Below are 19,045 nucleotides of genomic sequence, written 5' to 3' on the forward strand. Positions count from 1 at the left end.
GAGAGTCAGTGGGCATAGAATTTCTGTTTGGGCTGATGAAGAAGTTCTGGAAATGGATGGTGATGATGGCTGCACCACAGTATGAATGTATTTAATGCCACTAAACTGTATACTTAGAAATGGTTAACGGTAAATTTTATGTTCTGCATATTTTACCACATGTAAAAACCTCAAAAAAGACAAAAATAATGCAACAGGTAGTTTTTCAGTGTTATTATAAGAGCTCTACTGGTATGGCAATTTATTATTGGTTATCACCTCCAATACTTACAAAAACAAAGACAACATTCATTTTGCATATCAAAAGTCAGAGAACACATCTCCCCAGGTGCATTTCTGGATTCCCACTCCCCTGTATCAGAAGGGGCAACAATACTATTGCCTGTTGACAGCTGAGGACCCAAATAGAAACAATTTTGATAATGCTGAAACATATAAAGAAAGAAAACAGAATTCATAACCCTTCTCCTCAAGATTAAGTATTACCATTTCGATTTCTATCTTTTTAGATTCCTTCACTGTGCATACACAGGCCCATGTGTTTTCAAGAACTGGATTGCACAGTATATACTATTTTGAGACATGCTTTTTTTTTTTAACTTAGTGAAGTTGTAAAAATCTTTCCATGTTAGAACTGTATCATCATTTAAAATACTTCCTGGTATTCCATAGTATGGATATATCATACTTTACTTAACTAGCCTACTGATGGACATTTAAGTTCTTTCCAACCTTTCAAGTAGGCTTTTTTTCTGAACCCTCCCTGCCACGATGGGACCACCCTGTCCTGCAGGAGATAAAAGTGAGCTGGATTTTGTTAAGCATGAAATGGCATCATGGTTATATAGGAAAATATCTTTACTTTTTAAAGATGCACTTGGGAAATCTTTAGAGGTGAAATGCCATGATATCTGCATTTACTTCAAAGTATATCATCATAAATGTAGATGAAATAAATATAATTGCAAAATATTAATAGTACAACAGTTAAAACCAGGTATGTAAGTGTTCATAATATTCTATCTCCTCTTCCATTAATGCGAAAAGATTTCACAGCTAAAAGTAAAAAAACAAAAATAAAAATAAAGAGATCTAGTAATACAGGTATGTGTTAATAATGTGGCTGAAAAACTTCCTGTTAAACGGGACAGATGGATTGAACACACTTGTTTCCTCTCCCTCCCAAAATACTACTAAAATCAGAGTAAAGGGATAAAAAAGGCATTAATCCCAAAGAACAAAGAGATGAGCAGAAACATGGTGATAGTTAGGGTGATGACATCCCAGCTTCCATTTAATCCTTAAGCCAGTAATAGGAATCTCACATCTTGCTAATGACTGGTTTGGACAAGGGCATGATAAATGAAAGAAAAGGTATTTTCTTGGGTAGGGCAACTTTGCAGAGATTTTTCTCACTTCTAAAAATAGACACAAGGAAAAGGTGGGCTCCACCTTCATCTGGACCTTGTTTTATCTGGATGTGTACTGCAAGTGCCGGAGCCATGCTGCTACAGACTTAGAAGACGAAGCCATAAGAGAAGGCAGAGGAGACCTGGCTCCTGACCTCTGGGGACCAGTGTTCACATCTAGATGTCTGGCTTCCTGTCACATGTGATAATAAGTGTCCCAGTTATTTAAGTATTTGGTAAGACTAGGTTTCCTGCTACATGCACGTGAAGCACCCTGTTACTTGAACTGATACAAGTGTGAGTAAGAGATTTTAACATATTTTTGGAAGACTGAATGTGGTTGGAGAACCGTGATCTGATGGGAAGGGAACTGCCTTGCCACAGACCCTCTCAGCAGCAGGACACCTGGAGCTACCTGGAGCTACCTGGAGCCGCAGAAGTCATGGGTGAGGTGAGGACTAGATCTAGCAAGAGAGGTGAATGTCTTAACATGTGCGGTTAGTCCTACAGGTCACCCCTAACACCTCACACAGCCAGACGCCTCAGTGCTGCCCCTGCCCAACCTCACCTCAGCTCTCCAAAGAAGGAATAAAGGTGTACTCTGCAGAGACTGGAGGGACAGGAGCTGGAAGCAAGGTAACTGGGGGTTGCCCCTGGTCAGGTCCTTAGTCAGCACTTTCAGAACGCTTATGGCTGGGCACATCACTAGGCAGAATTCTTCTCTTGAGAAATTGGCCCCACAGAAAAGGCTTCCAGATCTTGCCTTTGGGAACCCTCCAGTAAAAGTCTGATTGGTGACCTGATGACTTCTGGTTGACAGTCCCACACATGGACTTCCAACAGGGCTGTTAGATCATCTCTTCTAAATATGAATGGTTAGGGATAGCCAAACATTCCTGGAACATTGTCAACATGAGACTGACCGACCAAATGTCAAATGCATGAACACAGATATGAAACAAACCAGGAAGAAATAAACAAAGGAAAGAGAAAAACCTAAAAAGAGGAAGATGATGAAGAAGAAAAATTTTAAAAACTTATCTTCAGAGATATTAGAATGGTATTACCTCTGCAAAATGGTAGCATCTTATAGGATATTATAAGAATCAATCAGATAAAAAGAAACTGATCTTAAAAATAAGAAAAGTGAATCATAAATCGAATATAGTTTTGAAAGCCAAGTAAAAGAAAAACTTTTAGAAAATAGAACACGAGATTCAGAGTCCATAGGAGAAAAGAGGTTAAGAGAATGAAAAGATCAGAGCAAGAGGTCCAACATCCACATAACAGAAGGTCAAGAAAGAGAGAACAGGACAATAGTGAAGAGAAAATCAACCAACATTTAACATTGGAAAATATCTCAGAAACAGGTGTTTCCAGATTGAAAAGATCTACTGAGTACCCAGTACAATGAATGAAAAAAGACCTACATCAAGAGTGATCCCTGTGAAATTTCAGAGCCCCAGGCTTCGGAGATAAAAACTGGTCAGGTGCAAAGAGATGGAAATCACAGCAATATTAAACTTCTCAATAAAAACCTTTGATGCTAGAAGCCAATGGAAAAATATCTTTAAAAATCTGTAGGGAAATGACTTAAATCCAGTTATATACTCAGAGAGACTACCAATTAAGTGTGAGGGTAGAATAAAAACATTTCCAGGTGTATAAGACTTCTAAAAATTGACCTCCCATGCATCTTTTCACAGGAAGCTAATGGAGGAGATACTCCACCAAAATAAAGGAGCAAACCAAGAGAGGAAGGCAATGGGATCCAGGAAGCAGGTGCTCTAACATGGAGAGGATATAGAGGGTTTCAGAATGGCAGGAACTACTGCTTTTCATTCCAAGGCTTTAGCACCATGTCACTTTTGAACTATGCACCTATATTACTTTCATTTTAAAAATTAAGAAAAAGAAAAGGTTGAAACATTCGACAGTAAGTTCCAGTTGCCAGATAATAAGAGCAGAGATGAGGGAAGGAAAATCCAGGAGAGTAAAGCCAAGTCTGGAAGTAGTGGGCTCCAGAGCAGAATCAGCTCTGAGAGCACAGACAGACACATGAATGAATGATGGTGTGCACACGCATGCTGAGAAGCAGTTCTGAATCATCTCCTTTCTGGGCTTGTCTCACTCAGGATGGATGTTCCCTTCTGGCGATGATGGAGTGGTGGATGCTTTCAAGACCTTCCAGCTCTGATGGCTGTAGTCCAGGTGGAACCTGGAGGGAAGGAGTTCGCTAGAACTGGCTTGTGGCTCAGAAAAGACAAGACAAGGCATGGCAAGGAGTGATGGGAGTGGAGCAGAAGTCCTGGGAAAGCATTGCAAAGGCCACTCACATTTGTTAAGCTGCTATCCACCCTTTCTCCTTAACCCTACATTGCCCCTGCCCTCTCCCCTTACCAGTCTGGTCTAACCACAGTGCATGGGATGACGGTCCCTGTCCAGTCCCACTCAGGGAAACTCAGAGAAAGTCTCCACTCTGCCACTTTGAGGAAACATATGCACCAGTCTGTCCGAGTGCTTTGGGGAAGAGAGCACAAGGCAGCTGATCTTAACTGGCTCCCTACTAAGTGTGAGGCATGTCACATACATTTTCTCATCCAAGCTACACTTGCTTTATGTGCATAACTATTATCTACATTTCTCAGATGAGGAAAGTGGTTGCAATGCCCATAAGAGGTGAAAATGAGACGACTCTATCTGCTTGACTGCCAAGCCCCCTATTCTGAGAGACGGATGTAGCAAACCTAAGTCAAAGAGAGAAGTGGCTGGCAGTATGGCAATAACACTATCCTCATGAGTCACAAACTGAAGTTGCTTTCACTCCAGACTCATCTCTGCCCTTTTCCAGGTATCTGGGCTCTTCTGCCTGTTTTCTGCAGCCCTTGCCAGTGTAAGAGTCACTGGATTTTGCCATTTTATATGTTAAGATGAGATGTGTGAGCATTTAAGAGACTGCAGGGAATGTGCCCAGAGACTTCTGCAGCCTACCTTTCCATCAGAGCTGATGGGTTTGGCTGGGCTGGTCATCCATGGCCCCTGGGCTCTTTGGGGCAAGGAATGTGTTCTCTTAGAGTTTGGGGACAGAGGTGAGGAGGACAGGCAAGTGGAAGTCAGGAGGCACAAAGGCCTTGGTTTGCCCCCCTTGTTTTCCCCCTGAATAACACCACTTACTAACAGCTATCACCACTTATTAATAACTGCCATTCACTGAGTGCTTATTATGAGGTTGGTACTTCATCTCAATTCTCCTTAGCTCCATTTCACAGATGAGCACTTTAAGGTTAGAGATGCTGCGAAACATGACCACACTCATCTAGTTAGTGAGCATGGAGCTGAGATTTGCTCTTCCAGTTCTGTTGCAACCCATGTTATCTGACTTCAGCTCTCTCCCAATTCTAGACCCAACTCTTTTTGGGTTTTTAGGAACCTTTGACAAGAATGGGTTGTAATTCAAGAACACGAGAACTGAAATATTTTCAAGATTACCAAAAAGGTTATGTGAAAAAATAAATTCACACATGTTAGCATTTCCTGTAGAAGGAATTCATGATTGGGAAGGGATAATGGTAATTCCATTCATGTGTGATAATTTTTATTTTTTTGCTAATAATTATAGATATTTAGTGTGACTGAAATATCTCTCTACGTATACTGCATATCATTAGCATGAGGAAAATAAATGTTGTTTTGAGTTTTATGGGAAGACACTCAATCTGATCACACTTAAATCTCTGATTGCATGGGGTCTCATCCTAAACTAAAATGAGTGAAAGAGGACATTATTTTCCACTAGCTTTGAAACAGAGTTCATTCTGAGTTTTCTGGGGCCAATACCAATCTCAAAAAGCACCCTCAAAAATCATTCTATTACCAACATTTGTGATGTGCGCCTCTTTCAGAGACATTGTTTTTGCTGGTTCACTTCTCTCTCTCCCTTTATTCTGCTTCCTTACAGGAACATAAGCAGCTGGTGTTTCTCTAATGTCAAAGATACCCATGAAAATTAAACCAAAAAAGGATCAGACAGAAGAAGAGCTGCCTGTTTTATTTTTTTAACGGCTACCCCCAGCTTCTCTGGTAAGCCTGGTACCCACTGCTTGGGTGAAAAGGGCCTCCAGTCAAGTGGCTGGAGAAGTGTACAGCAAAAGAGGGTTTCCGACTGGGTCCCTGGAGTCCGTGGGGAATCCGAGGTGATCGCTAGGGCGGGCTGGAGGACAGTGGGCTCTGGCCATGTATGACAAGAGCAGGCTGAGCTAACTGCAGGTGAGGCGGGCTGCTGTTATATTGGGCACCTGTAAGTTTCTGTGGGAGCATAGAGGTTCTACAGCCATACAGAACTTTGAAAGCCACTGTGTGTAGAACTGAAGCCCCTCCCAGAAGTTCGGAACAGAACCGCCTCCTCAGCTCTAAGCAAGGGCCATACTCGTCACAAACACCCAGCATCAGGGTGAGAAGTGTTATGAAGTGGTCTCTTACAAGGTGATGTGGTACCTAAAGAGGCGACAGCAACACGACAATGGTTGTGACCACAGAAATGTGAGTAGGGGGCAATTCCCTCAGACTGCGTCCTTCTGAATGCCTGAAGCTGAGGCCAGCGCTTCCAACAGAGGGACTCTGGCTGTCAAACTGGGTCAGGCCTGCACCACCATGGCAGGGCTGAGGGTGAAAATCTGGTAGATCAGTGACAACTGGCATCAGATATTTGTTTTAGTTGTAAAAATCAACTCTTTCCCCTTCTTTTAGGCCAATGTTCTCAATGCCCACTTGCTGACTGTATTTTCCCCTTTAAGACATACTGGTTGCATTAAGCATCATTAGATAAGACTATTAGGTGCACTTTTCACATTGTATTACTAATGTCCTTTGTATGAAGTTATGGCTATGTCACTCTTATCATCTAAACTCTAAATTCTTGAAAAGCTGGATCCAGTTTCATCCCTCTCTGCACTTCTGCCTGGGAGAAGCTGACACAGTACTTTGCTTCCAGAGCAAGCTCTCGGTAAGTATTTTTGAATGAAGGGTTCCCTGTCCTATTACTGGAAACTGGTCTGCGGCTGGATAGGCACTCCACTGCCCATCAAAACAGACACACGTGGATTTCAAACTGCTCTTAATCCAAATGGGTTTTCATTTTGTTCAGGTTTTTTACTTTCTGTCCAGGACAACCAAACAAGGGGCTCAGCTTGCTTGGTGTGGGGGAAACTTAACCGTCTCAGACCAATTTCCCCCACCCCCTGATCACAGGGAAAAGTCACAGAGCATTGTGGCAAATGGGCTCCTATGCTGTGCTGACTATTCCATCTACCCAGGTGTCCCCCATTCTGCTCCAGGAATGTTCAACTCATCTAAAAACCCAGACAACCAGAAAGTCACCTGGTGGCTGATATGTCATCCTTCCAGGTATTTATTCCCAGCTTACTCTGGCTCTGCAAAAACACATATTGACTGATACAGGTCTGCCAGGAAGGATGATGTCAACAGTGATGATGGTCATGATGACAGCAGTAAAACCCACCGAACACAATGTGGTTGAGCCCCTCACACCCATTATCTCATTTAAACGTCACAACCACCTTAAAAGGTTGGACTATTCTGACTTCTGTTTGACACATGATCAGACCACACACGACCCCGCAAGGCAGAGTCACTTGTCCAAGGACTTGGGGCTTCTATCGCCAAGGCGGGACTTACCTAGGAAGCACAGAGTTAGGTGGCCTGGATTTTGCAGGGGACGCGACTTTAGGTTCTGGCCCAGAGCTCCCTGAAGATCCTGGCAGACAGTCCTGTGCCGGCCCGGACAGGTTTGGAAGTACTTCCCTTGAGCAAGTCAGGAGATGCTCCTTATCTTTAATTTCTTTTTCCCGGGACTTGGCTTTGTGCTCCGCCAGAAGGAGGTCAAATTGCTTTTTCCGGCCTGGGACTGCCCTCCGGTGGCTCAGCGAATGTGTCTAAGGAGAAGAGAGATGAAAAGCACAGCCTCTTTGATCAGCGCATAAACCTGCTTCCCCAGGCCCTCCATCTCAGAAACAGCAATTCATGGGCATTTAGAGGTGCCTGCAAAGTCAAGTTCAAGGCAACAGCTCCTGTTCTGCGGCTGGGAAGAGGCAGAGACCACACAAACGCAACCATGCCCTATGCTCCTGGCGTTAAGAAGCCAAAGCTTCCTCCAGAAAAAATGGCATAAGATCACAAGCTTCAGCGCAGGACCCACAAGAACCTCTCTGGTGAAGGCAATGGTGAGGGAGAGCTAGAGTTCACCCAGGCGCAGGTGGGAAGCTCGCTTTTGCTCAGACACACAGAGCCACCAGGCGGGGGCCACAGCCTCGGTCCCAAGAAGCACTTAGCAGTTCAGAACAAAATATGGGGCTGGGGGCTACCCAGTGGCTGCTGCCTTGGGTCAGCTGTGCCCCTGGCCGCCCCGGTGTGGCCGGATGCGGGTGCGGCTGCCCGTCCTCCCCTCCAGGGCTGCCTTTCAGGCCGCCGTCGCCGCCGCTCCTGCATACATTAAAACGTAGCAGGGCTTAGAACCGCCTGTGAGTGCCTATAAATACAATTTACTGTCTGGCCTCACAAGTAACAGGGGAAGCCTATTTTTTTCTTCCTTCTTAAAAAGCCAGCCAGCTTGAGCAGGCACTCTGCTACCATGGAAGAGAAGAAAGCATTTCCCTTACAAAGAACAGCTGGGGGTCATGTCGAGGTTCCACACCCTGCCGTGTGCAGAGTGTGGCATGCAAACATTTCGACAAAGGCCCCAGCCAGAGCAGGAAGTATTTTTTATGGAAAGAGAAATACCTTGCAGGTGAGGGATCTTGTGCAAGGTTTCTTTGTCTCGGGATCCAATACTCCACAGTGTTTATTTGGGTCAAATTCTCTCTCTGGTTTAAGAAACAAACAAAAAATATAAGAAAAAGGGAGACTAAATAGAATTTGGCATTAAGACTACATTAAAAAAAAAATGCACATTTGCACCAACAAGTGAGACATTGTCAGGCAATCTGTTTTTTTGTTTTTTCTCAACCGGCTGCTAAAATGCTTTAAGAACCACTCAGGGGAAAATGCTGCTTCCCTCTGAACCCCAAGTTCCAAGTCCAGCTTCGGAAGGGGGGCAGACCCAGAGGGAAAGAGGCCAGGCTACTCTCACACTTTATCCCACTTGAAACGGTTCTGTGGGCACTTGGTACTTTGAGCAGGGCTGGCTGCAGACCAGGGAGAGCCACCTGAGGCCCAAGGGCCGCTTTTGTCTGGGCAGCTTTGAGAATGCATCGTTCCCCTCCCCACCCTGCCCTCCAGCTAGTTTTAGCCAGTTAAGTGGGAGATTATTCTTTGACGAGTCAGTGTGACCCATCTCTTTCTGTCTCTGGGCTTTGCAAAGCCCTTACTACAGGCTTTCCACACAGTCTCGCTGACCAGAAAAATCGTGCACCTGGCAGGAACATTCTGGGGGTGTCGCAGGCAGGGGAAAAGTCTTCTGTGAGTCTTAACTTGAAGGTGCACAGAGGGAAGGGCCCGCTGTCTCACAGCCTGCTCTGCCCCAGCACGAGGTCTGTTGCTTCTCATGGGAACTGGCCCAGGCAGGCTGGCCCGCTGGGATGAAGGATGGTTGAAGGGAGGACAGGCTTTCCCCAGCTTCCTGCCTTCCATTGGACTGTTGATGGCTCATGTTGAGGTTAGTTCTAAGGAACCTGTTCTTTTCTGGGCCCATTTAGGAACATTTGTCCCCTCTCAATAACAAAAACACTCTCCTCCCCTGGAAAAGAAGGGGAGCTGAGACAATCTCTTAAGAACCCTTTGGGCTTTCAAGCTGCATCTCTCAGATGGCCTGTGCTGTTTCGGAAAGGCACTGAGCAAACACCGAGGCCTGCAGAGCAGGAAGACACAGCTCTTCTGGGCCTTGCAGGGACACGGGTGGCAGTGTGGGTGGGCAGTGAGGGTGGGTAGGTATGAATTTGGTGGAATGTCTCCTTAAGAGCTTCAAATGGCAGTACACTAAGAAGAGGTTATCTAGCCTGAAAGCAACCTGAAATTGGTGCAGTAAACTCTGAGCACGATAAATGAATGCGGTCTATTTTTAAAAGAAGGTTTGGGGGTCGTGGGGTGGCTGGGACAGAGCTAACAATGATGTGTGCAGTACAACCATTCCTAGATCTTAGATTTCCCAGGTGGCTATCAAAATGCCTCCCACCTCTTTTCTGCTTTTGTCATATCTTTTTCTTTTTCTTTTTTTTAAGCTTCACTTTTAAGAACAGAAAGCTAGTAGGCCTGGAGATGCCTGTTTCCAAGCCCTGTCTGCCCAACAAGCAGGGCCTGGGCACCAGGCACCAGGAGCCTGGCACGGACCTCCGTCCTGCAGGCCCGGCAGCTGGCCCCGGCCTCGATCCACACCAGCACTCGTACGCGCCTGGAACTGAGCAGGTTGTTGGCTGGAGGCACGAGCTGGCTGCCAAGTGTGAAAGCGAGATAGAAACAAGCAAAAGACCCAATGAGACAGAACCACCAACAAAATGCAAAACCAACAAACAGCAAACAACCCCCAAATGACTTCAGTTTGGGGTGCGGGCTGGAAGCCCTGGTCATGCTTTGCATCCGGACACGGTGCCTGGCCAGGCCTGCTGGTCTTCCAGGGACAGTGCCACCCACTCCTGCAGCTTGAAATTGACCTTTCCATTCAAGAAGAGAACAAGAAGAGCCAGAAAGCCACACAGGGAGACCCACATGCTCTCAGAGCACCAGGCTCTACCTTTCTTTCTCGATAGTGGGTGAACAGTACATAGAAAGGTTTTTTAGGGTAAAACGCCTGTGTTATTTGAATGCTCTGAGCCCAAGACACTTTTAAGAAATAATTTCTTTAAAAGTTACAGATGTAAGACAAAAAAACTGAAATACAGATAAACACAAAGTACAACACAGAAATGACCCACAATTCTTGGAGTGTTTAAGAATTATACTTATTCCAGGTGACATAATTTCTCTCTGAGTGGCTTTCACTATTTTCTTTTTTCTGGCCCACATTTGATAATGCCCAGGGTATGTGAATAAATTATAAACTTCAGTTTTTCTTAGCCTTTTGGAGCAAGTAGAACTGCCAGATTTAGTTCTGCAACAGATCCAAAGCCAGTATCATCCACATGGGGGCCCCAAGGGCAACCACTGCCTCAAAAACTGGCCACGTGCACCTTTGTGGGCACCCCAAGCGCCTGCTCAGAAACTGAGAAGTAGGTCTGAGAGAGACCCACACACCCTGCCTGCTGAGCCAGTCCAGGTGTCCCAAATAGGAATTGCAACTGATTATATTGGAAAGGCAGCTGTAGCCCCAGACAACAGCGTCAACCTGGAAACCGAGTAGACCAAGGAGAGTGGGGAAGACAGCACTGAAGGGAGCACAAGGCTGTACCATGAGGTACCCCCGTGGGCCGGCCACCTTCACAGCAGCGAGGCTTCCACAGAACCCAGAGGCACTGCAGCCTGTCAGCTTGACACCAGGACCTCAGAACCCTTGGGCTGCTGGAGCTGGCACACAGCACCCTGCCTCCTGGGTCTCTAGGATAACTCCCACAAAACATAAGCCCGGAGAGAGACCTCATCTGGCCCCAGAATAAGAAAACCAGTTTCTCCCTGGCATTTTTCAGTGGGGATTCCTGATTGTAGGTAAACTCTGTGTCCCTCTTAAAATGAAACAGACCTGCTTAAATATAAGAACACATCACTCCTCAGTTAGAGGTGCAGCTGAATTGCATCTAATCATGAGACAGATTCTAAGGACACAGATGCGTACCTGACAGTCTCCGATAAGGCTTGTTATTGGTTTTGGTGCCATTTTGGTGTTTCTTGTCTATTGTGGTGGACAGAATTCCTTTGCCATTCAAGATCTTCTCTGGGGAAGGTGGCACTGATTTGGACATCAAGACCGGCTTAATTAAAGGTGGGGTGGAGACAGCAGAGGATGAGATGGAGCAGGCGGTGACTGCAGTAGTGGTTGCAGAGTTCATTTTGACATTGGCACCATCTGCCTTCATTAGGTTAGGAATTTTCTCTAAACTGACTACAGGAACCGGAACGCTGAAAAATAAATGAACAAACACACAGTTGCCTTCTTTGATATATCTGGGTTGCTGAGAAGCTACACCCACTTATCATTATCAGAACACTTCCATATCACTTATATTCCTCCTATAAGCGAGCAGCATGGTTCCCGTTTTGATGGGAGGGAGATTTGTGCTGTGAAAAGGACCAACAGGGGGTGCAAGGCTGGCCCAGTGCCAGGATGGCATCAGAGCTGGCTGATTACCTCCTGTACTGGTTGTCCCCACAGATCCCACAGCTTCCCTCTTCTCAGCCTCTGTGTGTCCGCAGGCTCCAAGAGAGCACCTTGGGTGGAACAAGGTGTCCACTGTGAAGCTCAGGAAGAGATCCTGTTTATCCCCTGAAGACAATGTGCCACCATGCCACCTCCTCCCTGCCCCTGTGCTCAGCTGGTCTCCCATCCCAGTGACTGGCCTGACATCTGCTTAGCTCAGGAGTGCTGACACGCTCACACTGCACGGAGGCATGGCTGCAGGCCAGCGGGCCATGTTACATGCTGTTGGAGGACTTCTGCATCACTCATATCCTGGGGATGGGCTCAAAATGAGTGAGCCGCCATGTAGCATTATCTAATATTCCATTTTAGGCAGCTAGTTATGTAAATAGGCAATTCTCAAGGCTGGCAGGTGAGACGATGAATTTTAAGAAGACAGAGCACAAAGGTGTATATTTGCTCTTCAGAATTTGTCACCATCCCACTTCCCTGCTGCTATTTCTCCTGTAACAGATATGCATTTGATTTCTGTGCATTTAATGCTGGAGAACCCTGTGTCTGGGGGGCTGTGGAGGACTCTGTCTTGGGGTCTTGAAAGATGAGATGAGACTTGCTTTGATACTGAACCAAATTTCCTTTCCTCCTTGCAGGAGGGCAGGATGCTAACACTTCATTCCTTCCCCCTGCCCCCGGGCTCCCTGCCCCAATCATCATCTCTGAGCTGAGAGTGGAGCAGACTGAACTATCTGAATGCTGAATGATCTAGAATGTTATACATTCCTGCAGACAATGTAGGGCATGAAAGAGAGGCTGGCTTTGCAGGGGAGAAGTCTTATCTGTCCACATGGCTGGCTGGTTCTCTCTTCTCTAAGATTCATTCACAGACCATTCTCTGATCAAGTCATTCATGAAATTATTTCAGCAACCCTCAGTCCCTGTCCCTTTTCGGACTTTGGATGGGATGACAGGTGTTATTTATAGGTCTAGAGAGAAGGGCACTCAGTGGTGGGGCCGACTGCTGCTGGACTTCACTTGCTGTACCCTAGGGCCTTCTTGGCTTGGAACGGGTGGCATGGGACTCCAAATCCCAGGCGAGGGGAAACTGAAGTGGTGGGTTTTAGTAACGCACTAAGTCAATGACAAGTCTGCCTTTGATCAGAGTCTCTCAATCACTGAACTTCCACCTTCCATTTAATGGCAATTCTTAGAGCAGTCACATACAGCTTAAGAACAGCATAAGAAACCCTGAAAAGCCAGCACATGAAGAGGCTATAAAGACACTACTGTACCTGGTGAAATTAGTGCCACATTCTTGATTTTCTCCCAAATGTTAAAAAATGCAGAACCATGGGATATGGAATTCCTCTGGGCTCATCCTTTCACTCAATTTTAAAAGACACAAATTATAGAACTCAGGGTCTTAAAGAAACAATTGTATGCTCAAGTTCATAGCAGCATTACTCACAATGGCCAAAAGGTGGAAGCAACCAAAGTGTCCATTAGTGGATGAACAGATAAACAAAATGTGGTACATACATATAATGGAGTATTATTTAGCCTTCAAAAGGAAGGAAATTCTGATATATGGATGAACATTGAGGACACCAAGCTAAGTGAAATGAGCCAGTCAGAAAAAGATGAATACTCCATGATTCCAGTTATATGAGATACCCAGAGTGGTCAGATTCATGGAGACAGAGAGCAGAAGAGTGGCTGCCAGGGTTTGGGGGGAAGGGGCTGGGAGTTCTGTAATGGGCATCAACTTGCAGTTTTGCAAGACAAAAGAGAGTCCTGGAGACTGGCTTCACTACCGTGGGAATGTACTTAACATCACTGAACTATACATTAACAGTGGTTAAGATGGTAAATTTTGTTGTATTTTACAAGTAAAAATGTATAAACACCCACCTCCCCATTACAAAACTCATGCAACTTATACTTCAATATTCTGAATTTAACAATACATATTATAATAGCCTGCTTAAAAAGCTCTTGTTGAAGACAAATGCTGGGCATAGAAGCCACAGGGCATAAATCTGCAAAGAAGTAAAAAGCTAACCTTTTCAAACAATATGGCTTCTCTCTCACTTACCAACTTTACATCTCCCTGTATGGCCCTGGAAGATGACTGGTTAGCCAGAGACGGGTAAGATTCCTCAAGGGAGGAACAACCTAAGACAGGCACAGTCGCAGGGGGGCCATCAGGAGAGAAATTGAGGATCAACAGAGGTGAGGCTTAGAACCTCACCCCCCGTTTTGAGAGAAATCTTCTGCATCCGTGGATGTTTTGTTGCCCTTGTCTAGCTTGGATTAATACTTAGTCCATAGGCACACACCTGATCATCTACATTTGCCCTCTTATAGCACTAAACTATGTTTTCTACCTTTATCTTGCATCTACCTACCACGTCAGCATTTTATTAAAAATAATAATAATAATAATAATAAGGGAGAAATGTGGGATTCACATATAAATCAAGTATAAAAATCAAATGAGTAATCATAATTGACCTGATTGTTTATAGTTTATGACGCGTGATCAAAACCGAAAGTTTCTGTGATGACTGCCCTTGTACTGTTCACCATGTAAGAACTTATTCACTATGTAAGAACTAGTTCACCATGTAAAAACTTGTTCGTTATGCTTCAGAAGATTGGAGACTGTTGAGAATTAGGCTTGGGGTTGATTAATGATTGTGCATTGAGTTCCCTATACAGAATTTTATTGTTGTTAACAACCATATGATCAATAAATATGAGATGCCCTCTCAAAATAAATAAATAAATAAATAAAAAGATGGATTTTACAGGGAAAAAAAAGCTCTTGTTGATTTGTTATCCTTGTTCTGGTCTGTTGACTTTTCTCTTTAGCAAAAAAGAAAAAATGCTTCAAGTGATGATGTGAAGATGCAGACTAGTAGCTGGGTGATACTCTAGCATCCTGAGTAGCCTTCTCTGATATACTTCCTTGTGAAGACAAGTAAGTTCAGGAAAGCACGCTAGTACTTTAAGTTCTAAGATCAAGTTCTTATTGCATGAGCTGGTATGAATAAAGGGAAGGCCTCCAGTTTCTGTGAAACATGCCCTGGGCACATATTGAGTACTCATGAGCTCAGCAAAGATATGATGTTGGGAGAGAATAATCCAGAGCAATTGCACAAACCAAAATAAATTTAAAAACCAAGCCAAGTGGTTCTCAAATGCTCACAGTAGTCTTCACTTCTCCCCTGAAGTCAATGTCCAGCTCCAATATGCCCCTTACAGCAGCCACAGGGCACAGGTGCACCAGGTCTGGCCACTGGAATAGCGGTAGGTGACTCACCTCTTTGATGTTGCTTCTTCCCAAGTGTGTGTTACTGAGCTTGAGCCAGGCCAGCTCATGTCTATGACTGATCTAATTTGAAATTTTCTCCACTACATGATGTGTGGTCCATTCAGACCTCTACTGCCAATGCTTCTGGAACTCTGGTTAGACTTCAATCTTAGTACCCATAGGCTGGATGTGGAATTGGGTCCCATGAGAAACAAGGTGAAGTCTTCTGGCACTGAAATTTTTTGGATTGGAATGGGAAATGTTGGGGGAAAAATCTGATCGAGAATGTTTCAAAGGTCTCAAAGACCAGGTGAGTCAGTAAGGAGCTGAGCCCCTGAGTAAACCCCCCTGACGCCAGATAAGCGGGCCACATCTTGGCAATGCGAGGAGAACGTGAGTTGTTGAGGGTGGGAATTCTAAGGGTATCTGTTAACTCATGGAGAAGGCATTACTAGAGGGAAGGGGGAGAAGCAGGGAGCTGCCCCTGACACTTTTCCTTTAGTTTCCCTTCTCTGCCCCACAGGTTTTGGGCTTCCCCTCTAAGGTAACCTACCTCTGGCCTGAGCTGAGAAGGTACTTCTGCTCGGAGTTTGGAGCAAAAAGGGAAGCAAGCAGCTCAGTGATGGTGGGAAGGGTCAAACATCCCCAGGGGAAATGAAAAGGGTGAAAAACACTCCTTTTTGACCTGACCACCCTCAATCCCCAGTATAAACATCAGCTACTGGTCCACGTGTTTCGTGTTCTTTCTTCCCACTACTGGCAAGTCCCGCAACACCCCATCTTAAACAGATGAATAAAGGAGGAAATAATCATAAGGTGGTTCCACATGATGTGGAGAACCAATCTCAGATTCCAGCTTTTTTTTAGAAAGCGCTCTGGCTCACCTAAGCAGCTATTGGGAGCCGCAGCCCCTGCTTGTTGCATGCAGGTCCCTGCCTGTGTCTGCACTCCAGGGAGGGACAGTGCAGCTGTCTGGAAACTGTCATGTCAGAACTGGCTTCTGCTTTCTCCCATGTCCTCTCTCTCAGCACCCCTATTTCCTCTGCCATCACTTTTCCAGCCCTGGACAGTGGGCCCTGAATAACAGGTTTCCTTTTTTTCCATTTGGGAAGAAGTCAAAAGAGTCTGAGTCCTGCCTCACAGTCTGGGCGTCTCCCCCAACGTCTGGGTCTCATCAGTCACTCAAATGCCTGCACATGCTCTTAGGCACTGGGTGGACGGGTACTGGCAATACCCGAAGACTGACTCTTCTGTTTGATAAGCAAGCCTGGCAGTTAACCCCAAGGTCAGTCAAAGCCCCTCGAGTTCCTTCCCCTTCTGTCCTAAGGGGTACACTCACACACTTCCCAGAGTTCACAATTAGTTGCGTTTATCAGCTCACCATTTTCCTCTCTTTGAGCAGCAGTATTTGAAAGGGAAAGTTGAGTCCCGGCTCTTCCCCGCTGCTTTCATAAGGCCTGTTTTGTTCGCTCGCTCGGGATGAACTCTTTCAGGGAGCCCAGGCTGTAGCTCATCCCCCTGCTGTGTCTAATATACTGGGAGTAGTTATCTCCTTGTTATCTCTGTGGCTCTGTCTGGGGTCCTGGGAGGGGATCCCACAGCTACAGTCCTCTCCACCCTCCTCGCTCTGTTGGGGGAGATGGTTATCTTGCTTCTCCTGGGCTGCCATGCCTTCTTCCTGGGGGCTCAGCCTGTCTGAATTTTTCTTTGGGGACCAGAACGGTCCTCTGGCTATAAGCAAAATGGTTCTTCTGACACCAAGTAGATTGTCCTCCCTGCTCAGTGAGTCTGCAAAAGAACAGAGGTGGAGATTCTTATGGGGCAATTTCAAGGGCCACCAATGGGTCTCAGAGCCAGCTGCTCTCCCGCCAGCTACGCTTTCCTGGCGATCATGATTTGTTCTTTTATCATCAACCGATAAGCCTTAAAAGAATGGTTCAGAAAAGCTTTAGGCCTGCAGAAATCGTTGCCAGCTGTGCTCCACTTACCAGGGCAGGGAAGGGAAGCATTTGACAGGCAGAAGCCTGAAGACATATGGTATCTGCTGTGCTGTGGCGTATGTTTCTGATGATGATTTCTTCCTACGAGTTCCTTCAACAAAGGCCCATGAGCCTGTGCTAGTGACCCTGCAGGATTTTGAGGATCTCTGACTTACTGGCAGGTCCTAGGAAGGGCCATCTCTCTCAGCCTCTTGCCTTCTAAGCTGCATTTCAGTCATCCCAAATAAAAAGGAATTTACTCTATTTTAAAAGACCCTCAAAGAAGAAATTCTTTTTGGCTTTTGTAGATGCATTTAGAGAGCTGCTCTCAGGGCAAAGTTTAAGTTCTTTAAGTTGAGGAAATACTTGGGCCACTCTTAAAGGCTAGGAGTCAGACAGTCACTAAGAATCAGCCTGAATGATGGAGCTACAAAGTCCTACCAAGGTACAACAGATATAGGAGGCTCTACGTAAATCCTGACCAATAAATAAATGGTTATTTTTTTAAAACCTGGGTCAAAGATTGGGAAAATTTTCAGAAAGCCAATTTGTGAACACCTTAAGCAAACAAAACAGGGGACTCAGCCACAGGGAATGGTAAATAAGAAAATCTGCCAGATGACTCTAATATAATTTTGTGGCAGAGTATCAGGTCTGGTGGTCAATGAGGAAGTATGGTGTATAATCTCTCCTGGCCTTTGCACGGTTTTGGGCTCCCTCCCACCCAACCTCACACCCTTAGTAAACTGGGAAAGTTTGGTCACACCACACAGCTACTGGGGGTGAGTGGCCCTGGCGACAGAGGCAAAAAAAGATTGGTTAGTGGGGTCTCGGGCCAGGCCAGCGTGCTACCCAGCGGAGCTCACAGGGGCCCATTGCTGGCCAAGATGGTGACAGCATCTTCATCAGTGACCTGGATGATAAGCCGAGACCCTGTCCAAATTGGGGGAGGAGGTGATAAGCTGCTGAGAAGAATGATGCTGGACTTTCTCTTAAGCCAGTAGAGGTGGGGAGAAGCAAACAAGTTGTCTTTGATGAATTGTGTAAGTGGCCAGAAGCAAGTAAAATAAAATCAGGAAGGACAAGTAGGGCGAAGTTGAGGATCTGTATCTTACCACTGTTCTGGCAAATGCATTGAATGTGGAGGGTATTGGAAGGTCACTCAGGAGAATGTTTAGGAATATAAGTTTTGAAATCAGACAAACCTAGATCTGAATCCTGCCTTTTCTATTGCTAAATGCAGCAAGGTGGGAATCCTGCCTTTTCTATTGCTAAATGCAGCAAGGTGGGAAAACCACTTGACTTCCTGGTTGCAGGGCTTCTGCAAGCCCATAAGGACCCTGTGTGACTTAGGGAGAGGGTGGCCAGCGTGGTAAGTGGATGAGCACCTGCCTCAGTTATTCCTGGCCTCCAAGCAAAACCCACATGGACATATGTGGCTGCCCGGCTTGGCTTATCTCAGGACTTTACTATTCTGGGCCTCAGTTTCCTTATCAGTAAAATGAAGCTCATGAAAGATACTAAATGAGATAACAGCACATACAAAGTGCTTAGCATAGTTTTGGGCACATGGTTGGCCCTCAATAAATTGGATCTAAAGCAAGAAGGGGAGAGAGGATCATGACACACCCTCTCCCTATGACCCTGATGCTTCTGGGGTATACGTCATTGTCACCATCAGAAAATTTTGTCCTCGCAGCTCTTCTAGTCTCACCATGGAAGTAGGGGTGGATGAGGTGAGAGGAGGCAAGGGCAGAAGATGGGTGGGCAAGTGGCCTTCCATGTTCACCTGAGTGACGGGCCACTTCTGGGTGTGAAGTGATGACGAGGAACAGAACCAGGTGAGAGGCCTTTCCTGATGTGGGGATCCTTCCCAGGAGCCTTCAGCCCTCATTCACAATCCCACCTGCTTCTGGGCACTGCCTGAGACCAGACTGGTGGTTAAAGCCCCCAACTGGATAACACATTCTGAAGGAGAGTGAGCAGGATGCCAGCCTCCTCTATACTAACATGTTGTCCTGAAATGAAGTTTGGCGACGGGGGTCCT

The 19,045-nt window shown here is 45.7% G+C and overlaps 1 protein-coding gene across 10 annotated transcripts in view; it reads right to left on the reverse strand.

The window, feature by feature from the left end:
• The window catches only part of ATXN7L1 (ataxin 7 like 1), a 221,302-nt gene that overhangs the window by 23,672 nt on the left and 178,585 nt on the right, over nt 1–19,045 (reverse strand). For 9 of the 10 annotated variants that reach the window (XM_073239006.1, XM_037003593.2, XM_037003594.2 and 6 more), the window contains 3 exons: nt 11,185–11,468; nt 8,205–8,287; nt 7,104–7,360 (listed from right to left, as the gene is read on the reverse strand). In XM_073239006.1, the coding sequence (XP_073095107.1) occupies nt 7,104–7,360; nt 8,205–8,287; nt 11,185–11,468 (624 nt within the window). Of the gene's footprint in view, nt 1–7,103; nt 7,361–8,204; nt 8,288–11,184; nt 11,469–16,400; nt 17,252–19,045 lie in introns of those variants that run through there. The other variant, XM_073239005.1, reaches the window with a different exon arrangement.

Source organism: Manis javanica, chromosome 6, assembly GCF_040802235.1.
Source record: "Manis javanica isolate MJ-LG chromosome 6, MJ_LKY, whole genome shotgun sequence".
In the NCBI taxonomy this organism is placed as follows: Eukaryota; Metazoa; Chordata; class Mammalia; order Pholidota; family Manidae; genus Manis; species Manis javanica.